Raw genomic sequence first — 21,467 nt, forward strand, 5'->3', positions numbered from 1 at the left:
TCTTCAGAACCTGCACCACCTGCAAACAATCGCACTCAACAATAATAGCCTGCACACCCAGCTCCGCTGCAAGCCTAAGCCCCAACATCACCGCCTTTACTTCAGCCACCCTCACCTCCCACACCCTGAATAACACTGCTGCACTCTAGCTGCCTGGACAGCTCTATCCCCATCCCTCACAACTGCACCCAGACCACAACCCAACTCCCTTATAAAACCCGCATCCACATTGACCTTAAAAAGTGCCTGCAACCGGAGGCAGCCACCTGACAGAAGCGTTGCTGTCAGCATCAACAACCCGACGAACCCCACTCCCCTTAGCACACGCCTTAAGCACTTCTTCATTTGATTTCAGCGCATACAACACTACCTCGATCGGCAGGATCCTTTCTCTCCTCTTCCACCACCAGTGAGTTTCATCCCCCCCCCCCCCAATCGCCCAGCAAATAGCAATAATGATTGCAAGTTTGCAACGTCATCCACATCAAGCTCCAAAAAACAAGACTCCCACCAATCAATAACACTATAAGCTCACATAGAAGAAACAAAAGCATAAGCAATCTTACCCCAGATTGCCTACAACCAACCCCATCCCCACCGCCGGTAGGCGGCGCTAGCCATCACCTCACCCAAACACCACCATTTCCAGCCCCAGCCGCCACAAACTCCGTCTCCACCCTTTCCCCCTCCCCAAAATCGACAAAACCTCCCAACGACCGCTTAAAAAGGGCGATCGTTTTTCAAACCCCCCAAAATTGACCACTAGTGGTTGATCTCGACCATAAACCGGTCGTTTTCGACCCTTAGAACCCTTTTTGGTGGCGGTTAGGGCAAGGTTGTCGGTTTTAATGAGGGGGGAAAAGGAGGGGGAGGAGAATTTTGTGGCTCTGGCTGGGAGTAGGGGTGTTTGGGGGGGGGGGGGCAGTGATCGGTGCCGCCAAGTCGGAGGTGGGGATGTGGTGGCTGGGTTAGTTTAGGGTTTTTGTTTTTTTATTATTTTTTAAAATTATTTTCTTCTAATAATATGTTGACATGTAAGCAATGAGGAGCCCACTAACGGATTTCATCCATAAAGTAAAGTTGTGGTAGTAGCCAATATTTTAAACTTTTTGTGGTGTTAAAATAAAAGTTTTTATTTTGTAGTGTTAAAATCCATTTTCAGACTATTTTGTGGTGTTAAAATTTAAAATTTCCTGATCAATAATAACCTAATAAGTATCAAACTTAGTGCCCCTGATTTAATGTTTGCTGATACCAATGGTTGTTCTCATCTTTTTGGAATAATATAACAACCATATCAATTATGCTTGATCTTTATAAACAATATTAACCCCAAACTCTTTGTACTACTCCCTCCGTTCCCAATTGATAGTCACTTTTGGTAGAAAATCACGGGAATTAATAAACATAAATAAAAAGTAACAAAAGTACATTGAAAAAGTAAATTTACATTGAGTATGAAAACAAGTAGAGAGAGAAAGTAATTAAAGTACATGGGAAAGTAAAAGTTACATGGAAAAGTTAAATTTGCACAAATATTTTTGCAAATGGGAGCGAATTTTGGTAAAAAAATATTATTAATAGTACTTGAAAAAAGCAAATGTGACTAACATTTTGGGTCACCAAAAATGACAAAAGTAACTATCATTTGGGGACAGAGGGAGTATTACATAGAATATATCTTTTGAGGAGTGAAGAGATGGAGGGATGGTTGTCCCTCCATCTCCCCCCATTGTATAGTGAGTGGGCCCTCCCTCGTAGTTTACCGTTTATAAACATATATAATATATCTTCTCTTGATAAATATACAGAAGTTTGATAGAGAATATCATTGCAGCTAAAAAACATAACAATTACAACCTAACCCCACCTAGCTTTGGACAAACCATCTAGGATGGACTCTCCAAAAGAAAGGCAATAACAAAAATTAATACATCAGATTTTAAAACAATGAACAATGCTCCAATATTTCAATTCCCATGATCAAGAGAAAACTCTATCTTCCTCAAAATTTTAAAGAGGGAATAGTCTCAATGTCGGTCTTTTTATCATCTTTTAATATAGATTCACTGAGACTCTAATCTTAGGCTCCCGACGCATCCAATGTTCTTTTAATTGATTCTTTAAAAAATTCTTATCAGTTGTAGAGAGTGACTGCGCATCATAATACTTTTCCGAAATCATGTTTTCCAAATCCGACTTGAATATTCCAATTATCCTTATATTGGGGCACTGTCATATCGCCACTCATATATGTCAAAGGCACCGACTCATATTTATATGTCTTATGAATTTCACAACCAAAAGGATTCATATCAACCAAAGCTAAAATCGGGATTTTTAACGTGTTGGAAACTTGTTTAACAAACATTGGATACTTTTGAAATGTCATGCCAATAATAAATACACATAAAAAAGTATGTAATTGATGAGATATTAACTCATATAACACAGCCAATTTTTCCACCACAAGAATACAAAAGGGTTTGGGTTTGGTGGAGTAAAATCTAATGTTTTTTTTATGTTGGTATAATTAATGGGAAATGCTTGGACCAATTGACTGTCATCTTCATCAACTGTCCTAAACAACAACTATATCATTTCTTATATAAAAACCATCTAATTTAGAATCAATACCAAAATCGGAATTTTCTATTTCGATTGAATGATGTTTTTTGGTTAAGTTGCTATTAATATTGTTTATAAATGGTTTCAAATAATCAATACACATTCTTAATTAAATATAAATAAATTTATGGGTGTTAATCATGAAAAATAAATGCAAATCTATAATAACATCATTTCTATATATGAGACAAATTAACAAATTACATTAAAAATATTTACATATTAACAAATAATTGCATGTATTTATTCTTCAAAAAAAAATGCATGTATAGTTATTACACAATATTTTTATTAAATAAATAGTGAGGTCAACTCATAATATTTTGAAATTAGATCTGCCAAAGGTTACGTGAGAATGACAACAAATAATTTTTTTTTTATGACCGTAGCTGTGATATAGAGGTTTATATTTGGTCGGTGAAATCTAATATTCTTATATGTTGCTATATTTAATGGAAAACACATTCCTTTATAAAAACCATCTAACTCAGAAACAATACCAAAGATTGTCTAATGGACTGATAATAACAAAAAATATCAACAATCATCATCCTCCTTATCTTTTCTGTGCTAAGATACCTTCGTAACTTTTATCATTCATCATATAATAATAAATGTCTTGTATCGGGGTCGACAACAAACATATTTGATCGGCTAAGTGACATAATTTTTCAATAATAATGCGTAACAATTTAATCAAGAACTTGCAAAAACTTTTGTGCACATGTTTCTTGTCTTGAACATATACACGATATTTTTTTCTTAACAGGCAAATCGATCTCTCTGAGGTAGTTCAACTGTATCTCCATTGAAACACTTGGATTGCAAGACAAGTAATTTGTTTTTCATTGTTGAATAAGATAAATTTGAATAAGATAAATAGGTGTTAACATGTGAAACATAATGAGCACCTTTTAATTCCAATTGAATCTTTTTGAATATTTCACTTAATGCTGAACTCTCTTCCTTTGAGTGGCTAATTTGTCAAAAAATCAACAAAGAAAGAAATTAAGATTTGAAGAAGAAAAGGCTGAGAAAAGTACATCGATTTAGCTAACAATGAAAGTGTTTCGTTTGAACTTCCGTTGTTATTTCTTTTCCTTTTCCTTTCTGTTAAGGTTTAATAAACTTTCATTTTCCAAGTCGTATTTAGTAAATTTTTTCTCTCTCGTACATTTAAAAAATGTGTTTTCTTTTTTTTTTTCTTTTATTTTTTATCCACATATTTACCCTTATATGATCTACCATCATTAAGTGTCGCTAATTTCCTATCTAAACAAATTATTGGTAATTTTTTTATTTTTTTATTGGTAATTCATTGTAATAACGATAAGTATAATCAATCAATCAATTACATGTCAGTTCATGGTGTTATTTTTGAAGGATTTATATCTTCGTCATGTGCAATTACTAGATACATAAATAGATCAAATTATGGAGATAATTAAGTTCGTACATTTGGGTCGTCATTATATCATAGCTAGAATTACTAACGATCTTAGAGCTAGTAAAATAGGCTAAAGCCCAAATAGACGGATCCTTTAAGGTCACACAAAGGGCCTAGATCGAGCATTAGTGGATGAGGCCCATCACGGGCCTCATCACTCTAGGTGACCGGCCATATGGAGGAATAAGGAGGGTTTTTTGGGCTTCGTGCCCTAGTATAATTGTAATACCTCTCATGATTGCTTTAAAGGAGTTTGATATACTACTCATATCAACAAGATGCATCTTCCTTTTAGGGAGCCCATATTCTAAGAATACTCCATAGTTAAGCGTGCTTGGCTGGGAGTAGTCTTGAGATGGGTGACCTCCTGGTTCACTCGACCAATCAAGTATTGGTAGACGGTTCGTTCGAATCCCGTGGACTAAGTAGAGGAGCAACGCTTAGGGCTCTATTCTCTCCCTGATTTGCCTATCAAATAGCTTCGTGAAATTCACGCTTCAAAGGTATAATTATGTGTCTTGGGCGTTATGCATGCAATCTTGGGATTAGGTGCTTTATGAATATGATTAATGTTTTTACGCATTATAGTACATATAAACTCCTACAGTTTTTTTCCCTTCAAAAACTATTTTCCAAAATTAAATATATACTAACTTTAAATCTTCCTTTTATATCTTTTTGATTGAGAACTTACTGAAAGCATACACACACACACACACACATATATATATATATATATATATATATATATATATGATATTGAGAAATAGCAATTAAAGATTCTTATTACTAATTAAGATTACACACACACACACACACATATATATATATATATGTTTGTGTGTGTGTGTGTGTATATATATATATATATATGATACTGAGAAATAGCAATTAAAGATTCTTATTACTAATTAATATTGATATATATATATATATATACATACACACACACACACACACATATATATATATATATGTGTGTGTGTATGACACACACACACACACACACACACACACACATATATATATGATACTGAGAAATAGCAATTAAAGATTCTTATTACTAATTAATATTGATATATATTATTTATTGGAATATTTGCTTCAAATTGTTAGTGGTTAGTTAACTCCTAATGTTAGTGGAATCATAATAGTAGTGGGTTAGTTTAGTGGGGGTTAATGTTAGCATGATCAATGATCATGGGATTATGTTCCTTATTTTTAGTTATATTTTGCACTAAATATATGTTGCAATGTAGTACAATTTTAAATGGATTGAGTACAACTTTTATTATTCTTTCCCTTCTCTCATCTCTATTTTATTATTTCAACATTATTTGCTCAAAATATATTTTTCTTCTTGATTTATTACAATCAATGGATTCAAATTATATTTTATAGTACGAAATAAGAAGGAAAAAAACTTTACGTTATAGTGTATCGAATTGACTCTTACATTAAAATTTATATCTATGTATTATATATTTTATTAAAGGTGAAATTGGGAATGACATGTGACATCTTTTTTTTAAAAAAAAATCCCGTCAAAATAATAATAATTGCATAGTACTTTGTATTAAATGTCCTTTAAGAAATAAATAATAATAATTCTTTCTTAAAGGATATTAATACAAAGTACTATAGAATAATACTTCCCTTCATATAACTTTGAGACGTAATCAATTACACATAGTTAGTCATCATGTACTCCCACTATTACGTGAAAATTACCGTGCATGGTACGGGACCTAATCTAGTAGTTTATTAAAATTAAGTTTCATATATAATCCCTCCATTTGTAAATACTTGTTCCAATTCTCCCTGTGAGGAGTTTTTGGAGAAATTAGATAAAGTACTAAAATATAGAGGTAGTAGAGTAGGTGAAAGAATAAAAAATTGTAAAAAGCAAAAGTAATTGAGACAATTAGAGGGAAAAGAATATAAAATTAATAAAGTACTATAATTTATGTTAGGTCCATTAGCTAAGAGAAATGAGTTAATTATTGTAAAAGTTTTCCAAATAAGAAAATGGAACAAGTATATAAAAACGGCCGAAAATAAAAAATGAAACACATATTTTAAAACGAAGGTAGTAGTGTTGGACATTCGATAAATCCTAACTTTCTTTCTGGGACTTTAGTTTCGTGTCTTTGCAAGCCATTTTGAAGAGCAAGGACATGGCGATAATAGATAAAATTAAAATTAAAAAAAAAAAAAAACAACTTTCTAATAAGATAATACTTTTAGTACTACAACATGTAAAAATAGATTATTTGTTCAAAAAGGAATTACAAGAATTTTTCACACAAAAAAAAAAAAAATGAATCACTCCGTACAAGAATTTCTCTCATTCGTTTAAAAAAAAAAGAATTTCTCTCATTCAATTATGTTAATAGGCCCCAATATACTCCGTATTTTTTTTTCTCTCATTCAATTAGTCTCGATCAATCACTCTTATTTATGGAAACAAAGTGTCATTAGTAATCAATGTTATTTATGAATCAATCTTATCTAGAAAACAAAATAACTATTTTTCAAAAAAAAAAAAAAAAAAAAAAAAACAAATACAAAAACAAAATATCTAGAAAAAATATCTAGAAACAAAATCACGCCTATAATTTTTAATTTATGAATTAATCTTTATTCAAAAAAGAAAAAAAAAATATCATTAGTCTCGAGATCATAACTTTTTTTTTTCTTTTTTTTGTTTTTTTTGAATTAAGTCTCGAGATTATAACTAAGAAAAGTATTCGTATAGTCGTATGTTGTTTCTTTCGTACGAGTAGATTGTTTTTGTAAATAAAATAAAAAATAAAAATAAAAATAAAAATAAAAACTGTATAAGTTTGCAAGGACAGAAGAAAGAACCCGTCAAACAAAACAAAAAGGACAGAAGATAGAAAAGAAAAGAGAAGGCGGCTGTTGTAAATCCATATACATCCATAGAAATTCCACACTTGTCACTTGGTTTTTTATTTTTTTATTTTTTTCATTTGTTTTTTGGCTAACCAATTCTTAATTGCAACCCACTTGTACTAGTAGTACAAAAACTTAGGCAAACCTATAAAATGCAAATTGACAACATTAAATTGACTTATACTTATGTTAGTTGACTTCAAGTCAACTAATCTTCTACCACATATTTTTCTGCTTGAACACCTTAATCCCATAAGTAAGGTAAGCTACATGAACCAACATGAAGATTTTTCATGTAATCATCCATTATAGTACTAAATACTCTCAATCATGGTAACTTATGCCAAGCGATGTGACAAAAATTTTACCCTAGTTGTTACTGACTTATGTTAAGCGATGTGACAAAAATTTACCCTAGTTGTTACTGACCTACATTTGGGACTGACAACGGGTAACCCACAATTTTAAATAGATGAAAGAGATAACAATAGATTTAAAATAAAATAAAATGAAATAACTACATTAATAAGTAGGAGAGGTAGAGAAAGTCGTCATTGGTCAAATTAAGTAATTTTGAAATTATTTTACAACTTCTAAAAGAAATACGAAGTACTACCTCCGTTAATTATTATGTGCATCAAAGGAATATTTTATGTCTCACCTTTGTTGCACATAATAATTAACGGAGGTAGTATATATATTTCCTATATGACCCGTGATGATTGTACTACCACATAAGCAACTATACATCAACCAGAGCAAGCTGCAAAGTGGATCCAATACAGCAAACACACAAAACATCCATTAAAGGAAGTCTAGAAAAAAAAAACCCAAAATATCTGGAAAACAATATCACGCCTATGTTTTTTAATTTATGAATCAATCTTTATTCAAAAAAGAAAAAAAATGTCATTAGTCTTGAGATTATAACTAAGAAAAGTATATTGTTTCTTTTGTAAAACTGTTTTTAGTAAAAAATTAAAAAATAAAAATGAAAACTAAGAAAAGTAAGGGTTTGTTCTGTTCAACTTAATTCCAGTTCAGTTCAGTTCAGTTTAGCTCTTAATTTCTTGCTCTCATAAACAATTCATTTCAGTTCAGTTCAGTTCAGCTCAACTCTGTAAATCAAAACAGGCCCTTAGAGTTTGCAACGACACAAGATAGAAAAGAAAAGCAAAGGCGACTGTTGTAATCCATATTACTAGGGATGGCAACGGGTCGGATCTGGACCAGGTCTGGATGGACGCGGATCCAGATCCGTTTTTGTATCTAGGATCCAGATCCGACCCGGATCCGTCGGGTCTGGAAAACGAAGACCCGGATCCAGATCCGACGGGTCCAACGGATCCGGGTCCGGATCTGGGTCCAAAACGGGTCCAATATATTTTGCCTAATTTTTTGCAAAAATTTAATATTTAGGTCAAAAAATGCATTTAAAACTTCCGTCGTTATTAAGTTCAACCTAAATTTTAGTTATACAACAAATCTAAAAATACAAAGGTACCAACTTATACATTTATATTTTGAAATAAAAATTATAAATAATGATAAAAGTACGATTTTAGTAATAGCTAGTGAATTTGATATGAGGCATCCAAAATTCATATCTTAAAAGGGCTTTATCAATACTAACATTGTCAACATATTTAATAATGAAACAAACCAATTATTATTATTTTTTTTAAAAAAAAAAAGGGTAAACGGATCTGGATCTGGGTCTGGCCCCCAGACCCGGATCCAGATCCATTTTTTCCAGCAGGACCCGGATTCGACCCGGATCCATCGGGTCCAAAATTTGAAGACCCGGATCTGGATCCACGGATCCGAGCCGGGTCCAGATCCACTGCCATCCCTACGTATTACTAATAGTCATTCTTCCACAAAATGAAGTTTGATTAATCAAATGAAACTATACAGAAAACCACTATATAAATCCATAGAAATTATACACTTGTCAATTGGGCTTTTTATCTCATTTGTTTTTTGGCTAACAAATTATTAATTGCAACCCACTTGTACTACTAGTACAAAAACTTAGGCAAACGCTAATTGAATGCAAATTGACAACATTAAATTGACTTATACTTATGTTAGTTGACTTTAAGTCAACTAATCTTCTACCACATATTTTTCTACTTGAACGCTTTAATCCCATAGATAAGGTAAGCAACATGAACCAACATGAGGATTTCTCATGTAATCATCCATTATAGTATACTCTCAATCATTGTAACTTATGCCAAGCGATGTGACAAAAATTTTACACTAGTTGTTATTGACCTACGTTTGGGACTGACAGCGGGCAACCCACAATTTTAAAGAGATGAAAGACATAACCAGGGGTGGTGCTGAGCATGTGCAGGGTGGTCGACCGCACAGGGCCCCTAAGTGAAACTACTATAAAAGGGCCCGACTTTTTAATTTCGTAACATACTTTTCCTTAAAAAATTGATTTTAGGTCCCAATTCAACAAAATTGCACCGGGCCACTTTAAGTGTTAGCATTTGTAACCCTACCTCTGGACATAACAATAGAATTAAAATAAAATAAATTAAAAATATTAATAAGGAGGAGAGGTAGAAAAAGTCATTGGTCAAATTACAACTTCTAAAAGAAATACATATTAGTGCATTATATATATTTCCTATATGACCCATGATGATTGGTACTACCACATAAGCAACTATGCATCAACCAGAGCAAGCTGCAAAGTGGATCCAATACAGCAAACACACAAAACATCCATTAAAGGAGGTCTACAAAAACTCAAAATTCGAGTGCAAATGCTGCAAAATTGAGGGTCGAGGCATGAGATATCGATGCGATCAATGCGATTTCGATACTCATTCTACGTGTGGGACTTGCCTGGTTTCGATCTCTTCGTTCACACATCCAAAACACACACTACAACTAATGGAGAAACCAAAGTTACCTTTCCATAAATGTATCCTTTGTCGAAATTACATCCAAGGTATGGTTTATAGATGTAAGGAATGCAGCATTTTTGTGCATCCTCTTTGTAGTCAATTGCCTGAATATTTGGTTACACATGACAAACATCCTCCTCATACTTTGAAGCTTCAACTAATGGGTTCTAGTAAGTGTGATGTTTGTGATAAATCGTGTAAACATTGGAGGTATTTTTGTGATATTTGTGATGTTCATATTCATGTTGGGTGTTTGTCCGGCAAAATTCCTAGTGATGATGATGATGATGAAGGTGGATTTGGATTACTTGGTGAGGTTTTCGGTGGAATTTTAAGTAATGTTATTGCTGTAGGTTTATCTTCATAAATCTTTTATATTAATCTCTTATTGTGATCTTGTAATGGTTGAAAATAAACTCGAACCACCAGTGTTTTGGTCGATGATGTATAATCTTTTTTTCACTTTATTATGAAGAACTAGTCTTTTAAAACGAGTGTTTTAAATTAAACTTCATTAGCTTTAATCAAAGAGCTATTTATATTTTATATGCATATGAACGTAAAATCGATTTGTCCATGTATTAATGTATTGGATTTGATTTCTCTCCAAGTGATTGTTTGGAGACTTATGTTTTCTCATTACAACTTGATTCATTGATAAGAAATTATGTGGTATTGTGTGTATTACTTCTTTGTCTACAATCAATCATATTGGATTAAGTTCTACTTCAATACGACAATTATCGATAGACCAATTTACCATTATCCATTGGCAGAGTGGGCCTAAGTTCATAATGGCTATAAGCCATAACCATTATCCCATGGATCCATATATTTTCAGCATATAACTTAGGCAAATTTGTCAAAAAAAAAAGGCCTTTTAAAAGCATTATTTTGCAAAAAAAAAAAAAAAAAAAAAAAACCTTTTTAAAAGCTTTTTGGTTAAAAAAAAAAAAAAACAACCACGTTCAATTTTTTTGCGAGAGGAAACCTATTTCCTTAATTATCCTCTAATTAACTTAATTAGACTCTAATTTCCTCCTTTCTAATTAACCACTAACCCACCCAATTACTTAATAATTATATATAATTTATAACCCCAATCACCAACCAACCACCCTTCCCCTTCTTTGTTCCTTTCCCCCTCCCTTTCAAGCAACCCCCCACCCACCGGACCCGTCGCCCAGATCCTCCCCACCTCCGGCGACCTACTGCCACCGCTGGTGGACCATCCCTTTCCCCCTTATTCCCGTTGGCAACCACCACCTCCCTTCGAATTTTGGATCTTGTATACTCAAACATGCTCAAATCAAGTCCAAATCAATTCCAATTTGATTCCAAATCACCCTAGCATCACATACATACACAATCAAAGCCAAAACAAGCATCAATTGCAAATAAGATGCACAAAATAAAAAAAAATAAAAAACCCCAAATTAATTTTCGAGTGTAGTTTTCAAAGTCAAGGAGATGGTTGTTGCCTTGTTGGGATGTGATTAGGGGGAAATGGAGGGTCATCTAGCGGTAGAGGAGATCGCTGGAGTTTGGGGGATCCGGGCAGCGGGTCCGATGGGGGAGGGGTTGATTCCATGGGAGGAGGAAGGAGGAAGGAAGGAGGGGGTGGTGGTTTTTTATATATATTAATTAAATTTAATTATTTAGTAATTTCGACTTTAATTAAGTTAATTAGAGTGTAATTAGAGGAATAGGTTTCCTCTCGCAAAAAAAAAAATTAATGTGGTGGTTTTTTTAAACCAAAAAGCTTTTAAAAGGTTTTTTTTCGCAAAATGGTGTTTTTAAAAGTTTTTTTTTTATAGACAAATTTGCCTATAACTTATTTCTTTATACCATTTACTTTTTTGGTGAAATTTTCCTTGTGGAGGTGTAAAGTATGTACCAAACATGGTACATATGTTTCATTAAAGAAAGGTGGAATGAACATATAATTGCTTTGTAAAGAACATATAATTATTTTGTAAAGAACATGATAATATTAAATAACATTATTCATATAGTAAATATACACGTGATAATTTATAGAATTTAACTATTATAAATGATCATGCAAGTATATGAAAAAAAAAAACATTTTACTGCATTTTAATTTACATTGTATTATTTACTAGTGAACATACGAAGTATATGTTATAATGTTGTTTACAAGTGTAATTGTACATTGTATTATATAGATCATGCAAGTATATGAAAAAGAACATTTTACTGTATATTAATGTACATTGTATTATTTAGATCTACATCTTTTTCTGAATTTGTCTATTTGTTTGCTTTCTTCTTCTGAAATGTAATAATTAGTCGGTCTTCTATAAGAACTTTATTTTGTTTCTCATTGTAACACCAAAACCGCATAAATTGGAAATTAATTTCAAAAAAACAAAAAATATGACCAAAAATTACAATTTTCAACTAAATTTATAAAAAACAAACAAGTACGAATGTTACTCTCTGTTACTCTCTTCTTACCTTTCGTCGTTTTTGTCTGTCATCTTGAACTATTTCGGACTCAAAAATTTTGAATTTATTAAAATTTTGCTTAGGGATTGAGGAATTTAAATGGTTTTTTTTTTTAAAGAGAAAATGAAGTTTTGGTTAAAAAAAAGGTGAAATGATTTGTAATTAATGTATGGTAAACAAATAATTACTACTTATCGATTCCCTTTTTTACATAACTGATGCACAAAAATCTCGCGTAGATTATAAATGAACACTATGTTCGTTTATATGCCCATGTACATTGGAATATACATATATGTACATTCCGCCCTTTTGTTGTTTTGGAGCGTATGTAGGGTGCGGACGGCATATAAATTAAAAGTAGTGGTTGAAAATTTAATCTATAGTTTTAGAAAATATATATTGATTTTTATATGTAACAGCAAGTCAACCACTACTTTATCGAACACTTATATTTAAATTATCTATCTTCACAGCCAAATGCGTGCTTGTTTACAGTTAACAATTACCTACACAACTAACAACTACTACCACAGCTCGCTACCCTTCACAGCTATGATTTGCCAAACATGACCTTATACCAAATTCCCACTGAAATTGGATATAATACAATATATATTGTTTAATTATTTAATTTTTTATCCAATTTGAAAGATACCTTGAGCCATATTTCAATACTTTTTTTTATTCATGTATGTTTCATTTAATAATTCATTCATTTTTTTGGTGAAAATAATTCATTCATTAAAATATCGAAGAGCAATATAAGTATCATTTTTCATTTTAAATTTGGTTGCACCACAAATTTTTTTTTTTTTTAGATCACAAGTAAAAATGTAAGTTTTGATTTTTTTATTTTTTATTTTTTTTTTTTAAATTAGATTATTTGTTCAAAAAGGAATCAAAAGAAGTTCTGTCATTCAATTATGTTAATAGACCCCAATATATTTTTTTCACTTTAGGCCTCCAAAATCTCAAAAAAGACCTTGACTTTGACAATCCGTATAGGACGGTTGCTCCTACAGTCCTACCTTATCTTGTGATTAATTAGACATTTTATTTTCATAAAATAACCCCATTTGGCCGTTTAGGAATGAGGGTGCAGTGGAAGTAGAACTAAAGAGTTTGCAAGGACAGAAGATAGAAAAGAGAAGGTGGCTGTTGTAATCCTTATTACTATAATTAGTTAATTACTAATACTCGTCTAATTCTTCCACAGAAGTTGATTAATCAAATGAAACTATACAGAAAACCATCATTATGTACATCCATAGAAATTCCATAATTGGTTTTTTTTTTCCCCATTTGTTTTCTGGCTAACAATTTCTTAATTGCAACCCACTTGTACTAATAGTACAAAAACTTAGTAAGCAAACATTAATTAAATGCAAATTGACAACATTAAGTGGATCAACTGATCTTCTACCACATCATGGTCGGTTATATGGATCAACATGAGGACTTTCTAAGTGGTGATCCATAGTACTACTCTCAATTATTGTGGCTCATACTTGTTATTGGCTTACTATAACTCTCCTTTTTTATTCAGGTTTTGGACTGAAAGGGGTGACAACGACGACGACAACAACAAAAAAAGAAAAAAAGAAAAAAAACATTGATGAGGAGAGGTATAGAGAAGTCAGTGATCAAATAGTGTAATTTTGAAATTATTTTACATTTTCTAAAAGAAATACATTGCAATCACAGTCGCGTATAATTGCATTAATCATTATATATATGACTAATGATTATTGGTACTACCACATAAGCAACTATGCATCAACCAGAGCAAGCTGCAAAGTTGATCCAATACAGAAAACACACAAAACATCCATTAAAGGAAGTCTTCAAAAACTCAAAATTCGAGTGCAAATGCTGCAAGACTGAGGGTCAAGGCATGAGATATCGATGTGATCAATGCAATTTCGATACTCATTCGACGTGTGGGACTTGCCTGGATTCGATCTCTTCGTTCACACATCCACAACACACACTACAACTAATGGAGAAACCAAAATCACCTTTCCATAAATGTAACCTTTGTCAAAATCACATCAAAGGTATGGTTTATAGGTGTAAAGAATGCAGCTTTTTTGTGCATCCTGTTTGTAGTCAATTTCCTGAATATTTGGTCAAACATGACATACATCCTCCTCATTCTTTGAAGCTTCAACTAATGGTCTCTAGTAAGTGTGATGTTTGTGAAAAATCATGTAAACATTGGGGGTATTTCTGTGAAATTTGTGATGTTCATATTCATGTTGGGTGTTTGTCTGGCAAAACTCCTAGTGATGATGATGAAGGTGGGTTTGGATTAGTTTGTGAGGTTTTGGTTGCATTTTTAGGTGTTATTGCATAAGGTTTATATTCATGAATCTTTTATATTAATCACTGACTATTGTGATCTTGTAATGGTTGAAAATAATTAAACTTGAATCACCTGCCTTTTGGTCGATGATTTATGCTTTTTTCTCGCTTTTATTATGGAGCACTAGTTTTTTAAACTCGTGTTGTAAAAAAACTCCATTACTATCTCTAATCAAAGAGCTATTTATATGCATATGCAAGTAAAATCGATTTGCCCATGTATTGGATTTAATCTCTCTCCTAGTGATAGTTTGGAGAATTTCGTTTTCTCATTACAACTTGATTTGTTGATAGGAAATTGTGTGGTATTGTGTATGTTTGTTCTTTGTCTACAATTAATCGAATTGGATTAAGTTCTACTTCAATACGGCAATTATCATCAAAAGCCTAGAGTAGGTTGTATTTGTTTCAATTTGATTTGTATTTTAATGTAAATGTTGTAAGACTTCAAATACTTTGTCAAAATATAAATAAATAAATAAATATGAGGTATACTTTGTACCAAAAATAATACATATCTACTGTACAAAGTACGTAATTAGATTTCTTCAAAAAAAAAAAAAAAAAAAAAGTACGTAATTAGATGATAAAAGTATGCATTCGGTGGTTTCCCTATTTTAAATCATATCACATTATCATCTACATTATGTCCCCAAATTAGATATCCTCATTTGTATTGATTTTAATGTATTATCACAGTAATCCACGTGTACAACCTAATATAATTCCACGTATCAACGTACAAACACGTGTCGACCTACACTGGCTAAGTAAACCCACACATACGTACAACCGTACAGCTACAAAAACCACATTCATACTTAGCAATGACTAAAAAAAAAAACAAGTCAAAATCATGACAACATCCAAAGTCTTACTCATGAAGAAATTATTGTTACCATGCTCATCCAAAACATCAATAAATTCTGTCTATGTTAGTCCTAAAATTTATATTAGGACTATAAGTTCAAATGAAAGAAGTAAGGAGCAACATCCTAGTAGAGAAGAGACCATTAAACCTGATCCAAGGCCAGGCTTAAGCCCTGGTGGTCCAGATTTGGTAAGTAGTCCGCACGACTCACCGCCTTCGGACCGTGATGATGGTAGTCCTCATTTTGGATGGGATCCGACCCTTTCGCCTCCTAAAGGACCTCTGGATCGAACGCAGCCCGATCGACCCCAACCTTCGTATCACTCTTCTTCTTAGGGTCTTAAGCTTAGTTACCTTAGTTACTTTGTACAACTATAATTGCACTCAGTCCTACTCACTAGTTTTATCTAGCTTCTTGTAACTTGTGTTGTACTAGTTTGTGTAACATTTTAATTTTGTCAACGATGTTACTTACATGAATGTATGATATAACTACGCTTACAGTTTTGGCTTCTATGATTATTAATAGGAGTAGATTATTAGTTACAGAGAAATTTTGATTATTGGCAACGCTTCTGTAAATGAAATCATAAACCAGGAAGAAGGATATTGGTCTAATAACCCCCAAAAGTAACTCCTATATATGACTAGAGTATGCATAAAACTCGCTTCATTTCGACAACATACTCTCAAGTCACTGATAAGTTGTCAATACAGAAAGACGTAAAATCGACTGTAAGCCAACCGATGTTGATGGAGTTATCTATGAGTTAGTTCTAGCAAAAGCGGTAAAAAAAAAAAGCCATCCTGAGATTCCAACAGACTCATAAGATCTAAACAATCTAAACAGGCAGGGAGTCAGACCTTCTGGAGTTACAAAGCTTAAAGCAGGCTGTAAAAAGATGGTGCTGTAAGTTACTAGTGTTTTGTTCTTCTTGATGCTATCTCCAATGCCCATGCTTTGCCGATATCAGTTTGGAATTTCCCTGAAAACAGTTGTTCATTTTCAACAATCGAACTGCAGAGTACAGCCAAGGCTCTAAGCAATATCAACAAAATGCAAAATCAAGAACCCGTTATCTCTTCCTAATTCCTAATACACTAGAGTGTCTTAGAAAAACAACTGCGTATTTCCTACCTTTTCACCATGCTTTCGATCTATGTTGGTCTAATGGTCTCCCACCACCACATAAGAAACACGAAGGGTTGGAGGGAAGAGGGGTGAGCGGGGTAGGGAAGGAATGCAAGCCTTACACTTTGTTTGGATAGAAGGAAGTGGAAGGAAAAGAAAGGAAGAGAAAGGGAGGGAGACAAACTCTCTTTTTGGGTTGAGGGAAGGAAGGGAAAGAGAGGGAGTGATCCATTTTCCCTCTCTCTTTAATAAGCATAATCTCTCCAAAATTGGAGAGTTTTGGAAGGAAAATGGAGTTCACCTCCCCCTCCCTTTCTTTCCCCTTCCTTTCCTCCTATTTCCCTCCCCTTCCTTTCCTTATTTGCTATCCAAACAATTTAGAGTTGGCATAATCTAAATAAGGTTACCTAATTGAAGAAAACTTTACAGCCCATTAGATACAAAGACATAATTAAGTTAACTTAAGAGAGGAGTTTGTGTAATTGTTTTTTTCAGTTCATATCCTCTACCTAGTGAAGTATTAAAAAAGAACAAATAAAGATAAATGAAAAACAAAGATTCCATAAGAGCGGATGCATTACTATGGGTATTCACACATTGTTATATTACCTTAGCTTAACTGATACCCTATACTAAACACGCTTTTGATAGCTTACAAATACAAATATCGCTGTTTATCCTAGTGTTTTGATGTTAAACAAATTTTAGCAAATCCTTTTTGCCAACAGTGAAGGTGGAAATTAATTCTTTTCTTATATACACAATACAGTATAATATTACAAAGGGACAGATGTATCCTGTAGGCCAATACATCCTTTATATAGGTGTAGTGTGAAAATTTCAAATAATAAAGAACAATTTTTATATTATTATCAACAGCAAAAAAATTGCTACATTGATAAATATGAACAAGGTTAGAAATGCCTACCAGCAGTGGACTCAAAAAACTCCTCCAAATCCTTCCCTTGTTCTGTGCAAGGACAAAAAAGAACAAGTCTGACATTAATTTCTATCTCAACACAACTAGCTAATAAGACTTCAAGCAGTTCAACGCATATGACATCTCAAAAGAAGGGTAAAGAATCGAATAAACTGTGAGCAATTCCATCATCCTTATACGCTTAGACCAATAGTAGTAACAAAAGGGGGAAAAAAAATTGCACATTTCTCTTTAGCTAACCAATTCCGGACTTTTCCATAGTTATCACCGCTTATATTGACAGCCTTACCTTTTTCATACTCCAATGCCTGAAGTATCATCTCAACCTGAAGAAAAAACAAAAAAAGTACATTACAATGACATCAGAACACTAGACAACAATCTTATATGAGACTTGGTTTTACAAGATAACTTTCAATATTTAGTATCCAAATCACTTTCATAATCTAGCAATGTTCAAACTGAACAATTTGGTTGCACTACTGTGATTTGATAACCACATAACTTGAAAACAACACAATTTTGTGATGCATGATAGAACACGTAATGCAATCCTTTAAGTATACATTGTGAAGCAATGATTCAACCATAGCATTTACACAGAAGGCAAAAGGCACACTCACATATTCTTATGATTGACCAGGGGTGAGAAGTGACTAAGTTGAAGCAAAAAGTGATACTACAGCCTACTTACATAATATACATAAGTCTGAAAGTGACTTGCGGCCTTGTGCAATAACATGATTATAGATCTAGCTATAACTCAGATAATATAAGACTTAGCCTAGAATGTACAACCAAAGGCCTAAGTCAAATGACATAATGCATCTACTACCAAAAAGTGAATTTACAGATGACAAGACTTCAATGCAATAGCTGAGAAGAATATACTGCAACATAAATTACGATCTTAAAGAGCACAGAAAATGTTAATTGCTGAAAGAAGTGCAGAAGATAACATACTTTATCGAAATCCTTGACAATCTTTGCTTCAAGTGAAGAGCATTCTTCGTACTCCATCCATAAATCATGAATCTCTTTGGCTGCAATTTATAAATATTACTCAGAGAACATAACACAATCAAATAACACGGCAGCTTAGAATTTCCACTAGGGGGCTATATTGAAGGGGTTTGATATGCCCTTTTCATATTCCTCCACCCCCCCCCCCCCCACCCCCCTCCCCTCTCATCAGAAATAGAGTACACAATGAGCTAGCTAGAGAATAATGTTCAGAAAAAACCTCTTGATCCTCCACCAAGGAGATTGCACATATGGTCAAGTGCTTCCCTTTCTCTACGGCTTTTTTCTGTCTTGGAAATCCCATCACAAGGAGTAATATCACCAACAATTGCTGCAAAGGGGGAGGGAACAAAGAAAAAATGTATTGAACTTTAGGGGAATCAGATAAGAAATCATATAGAGTTTAAAGGACATTAGAATTTTGTTATTAATAATCATATATCATGCGGATTATGAGTTTACACAAAATATACATCAGTTAAACTTAAAGCAGTATTACCAAACAAATAACATCTTTGCCTATCCTGTATCACGATATTTTTTTCTCCAACAGGTGAATTATAGCTCTTTTAAGAATTTAAGTTAATGAATAGTACTCATTTTTGCAGCTGAAAGGCCACTTATCACAGAATCTCTTAACACCTAGCACTTTATATCTCCTTCCATCCGAAAACAGATGAGCATTTAGGGGCCAATTATGCTATAAGTTTTGTCAAGCTATTAAGAACCACAATTTCCTCTCGTCAAAAAAATAATTAAAAAAAAAAAGATAATGAAATAAAAAATAAAAAGAAGAAGAAAAGGTTTAGGATTAAAAAATGGAGCCTCCAGTGTTATTAATTTAGAGGTATGGGACGAAGGGAGTAAACTGAAAGCACCTTTTGATGCATCTTTTATATCTAGTTAATTAATTAATTGAACATTGATGGTTTTCTTTTTAAACAAAGAACAAGGAATTCAGGAGCTAAGGCGGAGCACATTGCTTAAAAGAGCTGGCCTAGAATGTCAGAATCAATAATATATATTTGCAATTTTGAAAGTTTATGAAGTATGCCCAAGTATGTATACTTGATGCAGTACGAGGTGGGAATTGGAGCTCAGGTAGGCATGAGCATATTATTCATCTAAATCATTCAAGATATCGCATGAAAATTCCAGTAGTTGTATCATCTAAGCTTAGAGTATTCTCTTGCTTTGGGAGGGACCTTTGTAGGGGAAATATGATGATATAGGCAACAGTACATCCCTAAACACCAAAAGTGATGAAAGTTTACATTGCTCAGGCCCTCAGAGGGCAGTCTCAGACAGTACAAGTTCAATTATAACCTTACACCTTGAACTAAGAGATCTAATTTAGAGCTGGTGTTGAGATGCATAAATAACACATAGTATCTTCCTTCAGTGAGAGCTGAGAAGCACCTCAATGAACAAAAATCTACAAGCTAACAAAAGTCATTGCGCATCAGTCAACACCCTAACACTGTATTTAAGGTGCTTCATCAGAATTATATCCAAACTTCCTAGTGCTAAACAATATGAAACTAAAAACAATATACACCCTCCATATTTTTCCACTCTACTTTTCAACAAAGTTTTCATTGCACTAGTATCCCCACTATCTAAAAGTGAGATTCTGACTTTAAAAGGAATACATTTCTCATGGCCCCAAGTAGGTTTTACAATTTCCTTTCCTTTTTTCAATATTAATGCCAATGATAATGCCATAACCTATAGCCAGATTTCACTTTTTTCATATGTCCACTAACGACCCTTTAAGTGATTGAGTTACTAATCAGCACAATGCTAACCAAACAATTAAGTAATGCCAGCGTTAAATCACGTCATTTCAATATGCCTTCAAAAGCTCGGACAATTATAATATCTCAATTCACAATCTCATGAATATAATCCTAGTTCTTTTGATTCTATTCCTACCTCATATTCCAATTCTAATCAACCTCCATCACAACTCTTGTTACATAATTGTACAAACATTCTCCAATTCTAAATTACAAAACAAGTAAAAGAATACAAAAGTTGTCTTCCAACTTAGCAATTCCAAAATCACAAAAATATACTAGTTCAGCAAACTCATTTGAATTGTAAAATCAAATCAAAATCCTCATACCTTCAGCCATATCATGGACAATAGCCATCTTCACACACCTTAAAAAAAACAAAATAATTTCAGAAATTTTAAACTAACACTGTTTTTGATAATATTAACAATCAAATAAAACACCAAAACAAAGCATACTTATCACGATTAACACCAGGAATATCAGCAGAAATGAGAGCCATTAACCCCATACGATACATATGGTCAGAAATTGATTCTGGGTTTTGAACATCTCTCTTCACCCACCCTGCCCTTTTCGTTGTCTGCCATAAAAACAACAATTTCATCCAAAAAAAAAAACCCCAAAAAATACTAAAATTCCAATTTAAAGCAAGATGAAATTGTACCTTGAGACGATGGCATAGTGTGAGAAAGTCGATAGCAGAAGAGGGAGAAACAGAAGCATTATCTGGGTTGTTATTGTTGTTGGAAGAGGAGGAAGCTGCTGTTGTTGGTGGTTCAGAAGAAGCCATACGAAGAAGCTTGGGAGTTGATACAATGGAGGTGAATTTGTTGAGAGAGGATAGGAAGGAGGGAAATGTAGTCAATGAGCTTCTGCTTACACTCCACATTTTTCCCCTTCTTGGCTTGGGTTTCTTTTGGGGGCCCTTTCCCCTTCTTTTCC

The 21,467-nt window shown here is 33.1% G+C and overlaps 3 protein-coding genes across 3 annotated transcripts; 2 read left to right on the plus strand and 1 right to left on the minus strand.

Moving 5' to 3' along the window:
* The first annotated feature begins 9,588 nt into the window (after positions 1-9,588).
* LOC145611345 (protein VACUOLELESS GAMETOPHYTES-like) lies at positions 9,589-10,605 on the plus strand. Its single transcript, XM_081666663.1, has one exon. It carries the CDS (start codon positions 9,677-9,679, stop codon positions 10,283-10,285), a length of 609 nt encoding a protein of 202 aa, XP_081522789.1. The 5' UTR covers positions 9,589-9,676; the 3' UTR covers positions 10,286-10,605.
* Positions 10,606-13,877: 3,272 nt separating this feature from the next.
* LOC145611719 (protein VACUOLELESS GAMETOPHYTES-like) lies at positions 13,878-15,122 on the plus strand. Its single transcript, XM_081667071.1, has one exon. The coding sequence runs from the start codon at positions 14,165-14,167 to the stop codon at positions 14,747-14,749; it is 585 nt and encodes a 194-aa protein (XP_081523197.1). The 5' UTR covers positions 13,878-14,164; the 3' UTR covers positions 14,750-15,122.
* Positions 15,123-16,283: 1,161 nt separating this feature from the next.
* LOC145611717 (uncharacterized) lies at positions 16,284-21,452 on the minus strand. Its single transcript, XM_081667070.1, has 8 exons — positions 21,190-21,452; positions 20,981-21,105; positions 20,852-20,889; positions 18,944-19,054; positions 18,664-18,743; positions 17,990-18,026; positions 17,689-17,730; positions 16,284-16,614 (listed from the first exon to the last, which is right to left on the minus strand). Exons 1-8 carry the CDS (start codon positions 21,412-21,414, stop codon positions 16,547-16,549), a joined length of 726 nt encoding a protein of 241 aa, XP_081523196.1. The 5' UTR covers positions 21,415-21,452; the 3' UTR covers positions 16,284-16,546.
* Between the last annotated feature and the right edge of the window lie 15 nt (positions 21,453-21,467).

This window comes from Chenopodium album, chromosome 24, assembly GCF_948465745.1.
Source record: "Chenopodium album chromosome 24, dcCheAlbu1.1, whole genome shotgun sequence".
Taxonomy (NCBI): Eukaryota; Viridiplantae; Streptophyta; class Magnoliopsida; order Caryophyllales; family Amaranthaceae; genus Chenopodium; species Chenopodium album.

Bases quoted from the DNA above. Each gene is read 5' to 3' on its own strand.
- LOC145611345 (XM_081666663.1), top strand. From the start codon at position 9,677: ATGCATCAACCAGAGCAAGCTGCAAAGTGGATCCAATACAGCAAACAC.
- LOC145611719 (XM_081667071.1), top strand. From the start codon at position 14,165: ATGCATCAACCAGAGCAAGCTGCAAAGTTGATCCAATACAGAAAACAC.
- LOC145611717 (XM_081667070.1), bottom strand. From the start codon at position 21,414: ATGTGGAGTGTAAGCAGAAGCTCATTGACTACATTTCCCTCCTTCCTA. The intron at 21,106-21,189 runs GTACAATTTCAT...TTTTTATGGCAG, and splicing joins CACTATGCCATCGTCTCAAG to ACAACGAAAAGGGCAGGGTG. The intron at 18,744-18,943 runs GTTTTTTCTGAA...TATAAATTGCAG, and splicing joins CCTTGGTGGAGGATCAAGAG to CCAAAGAGATTCATGATTTA.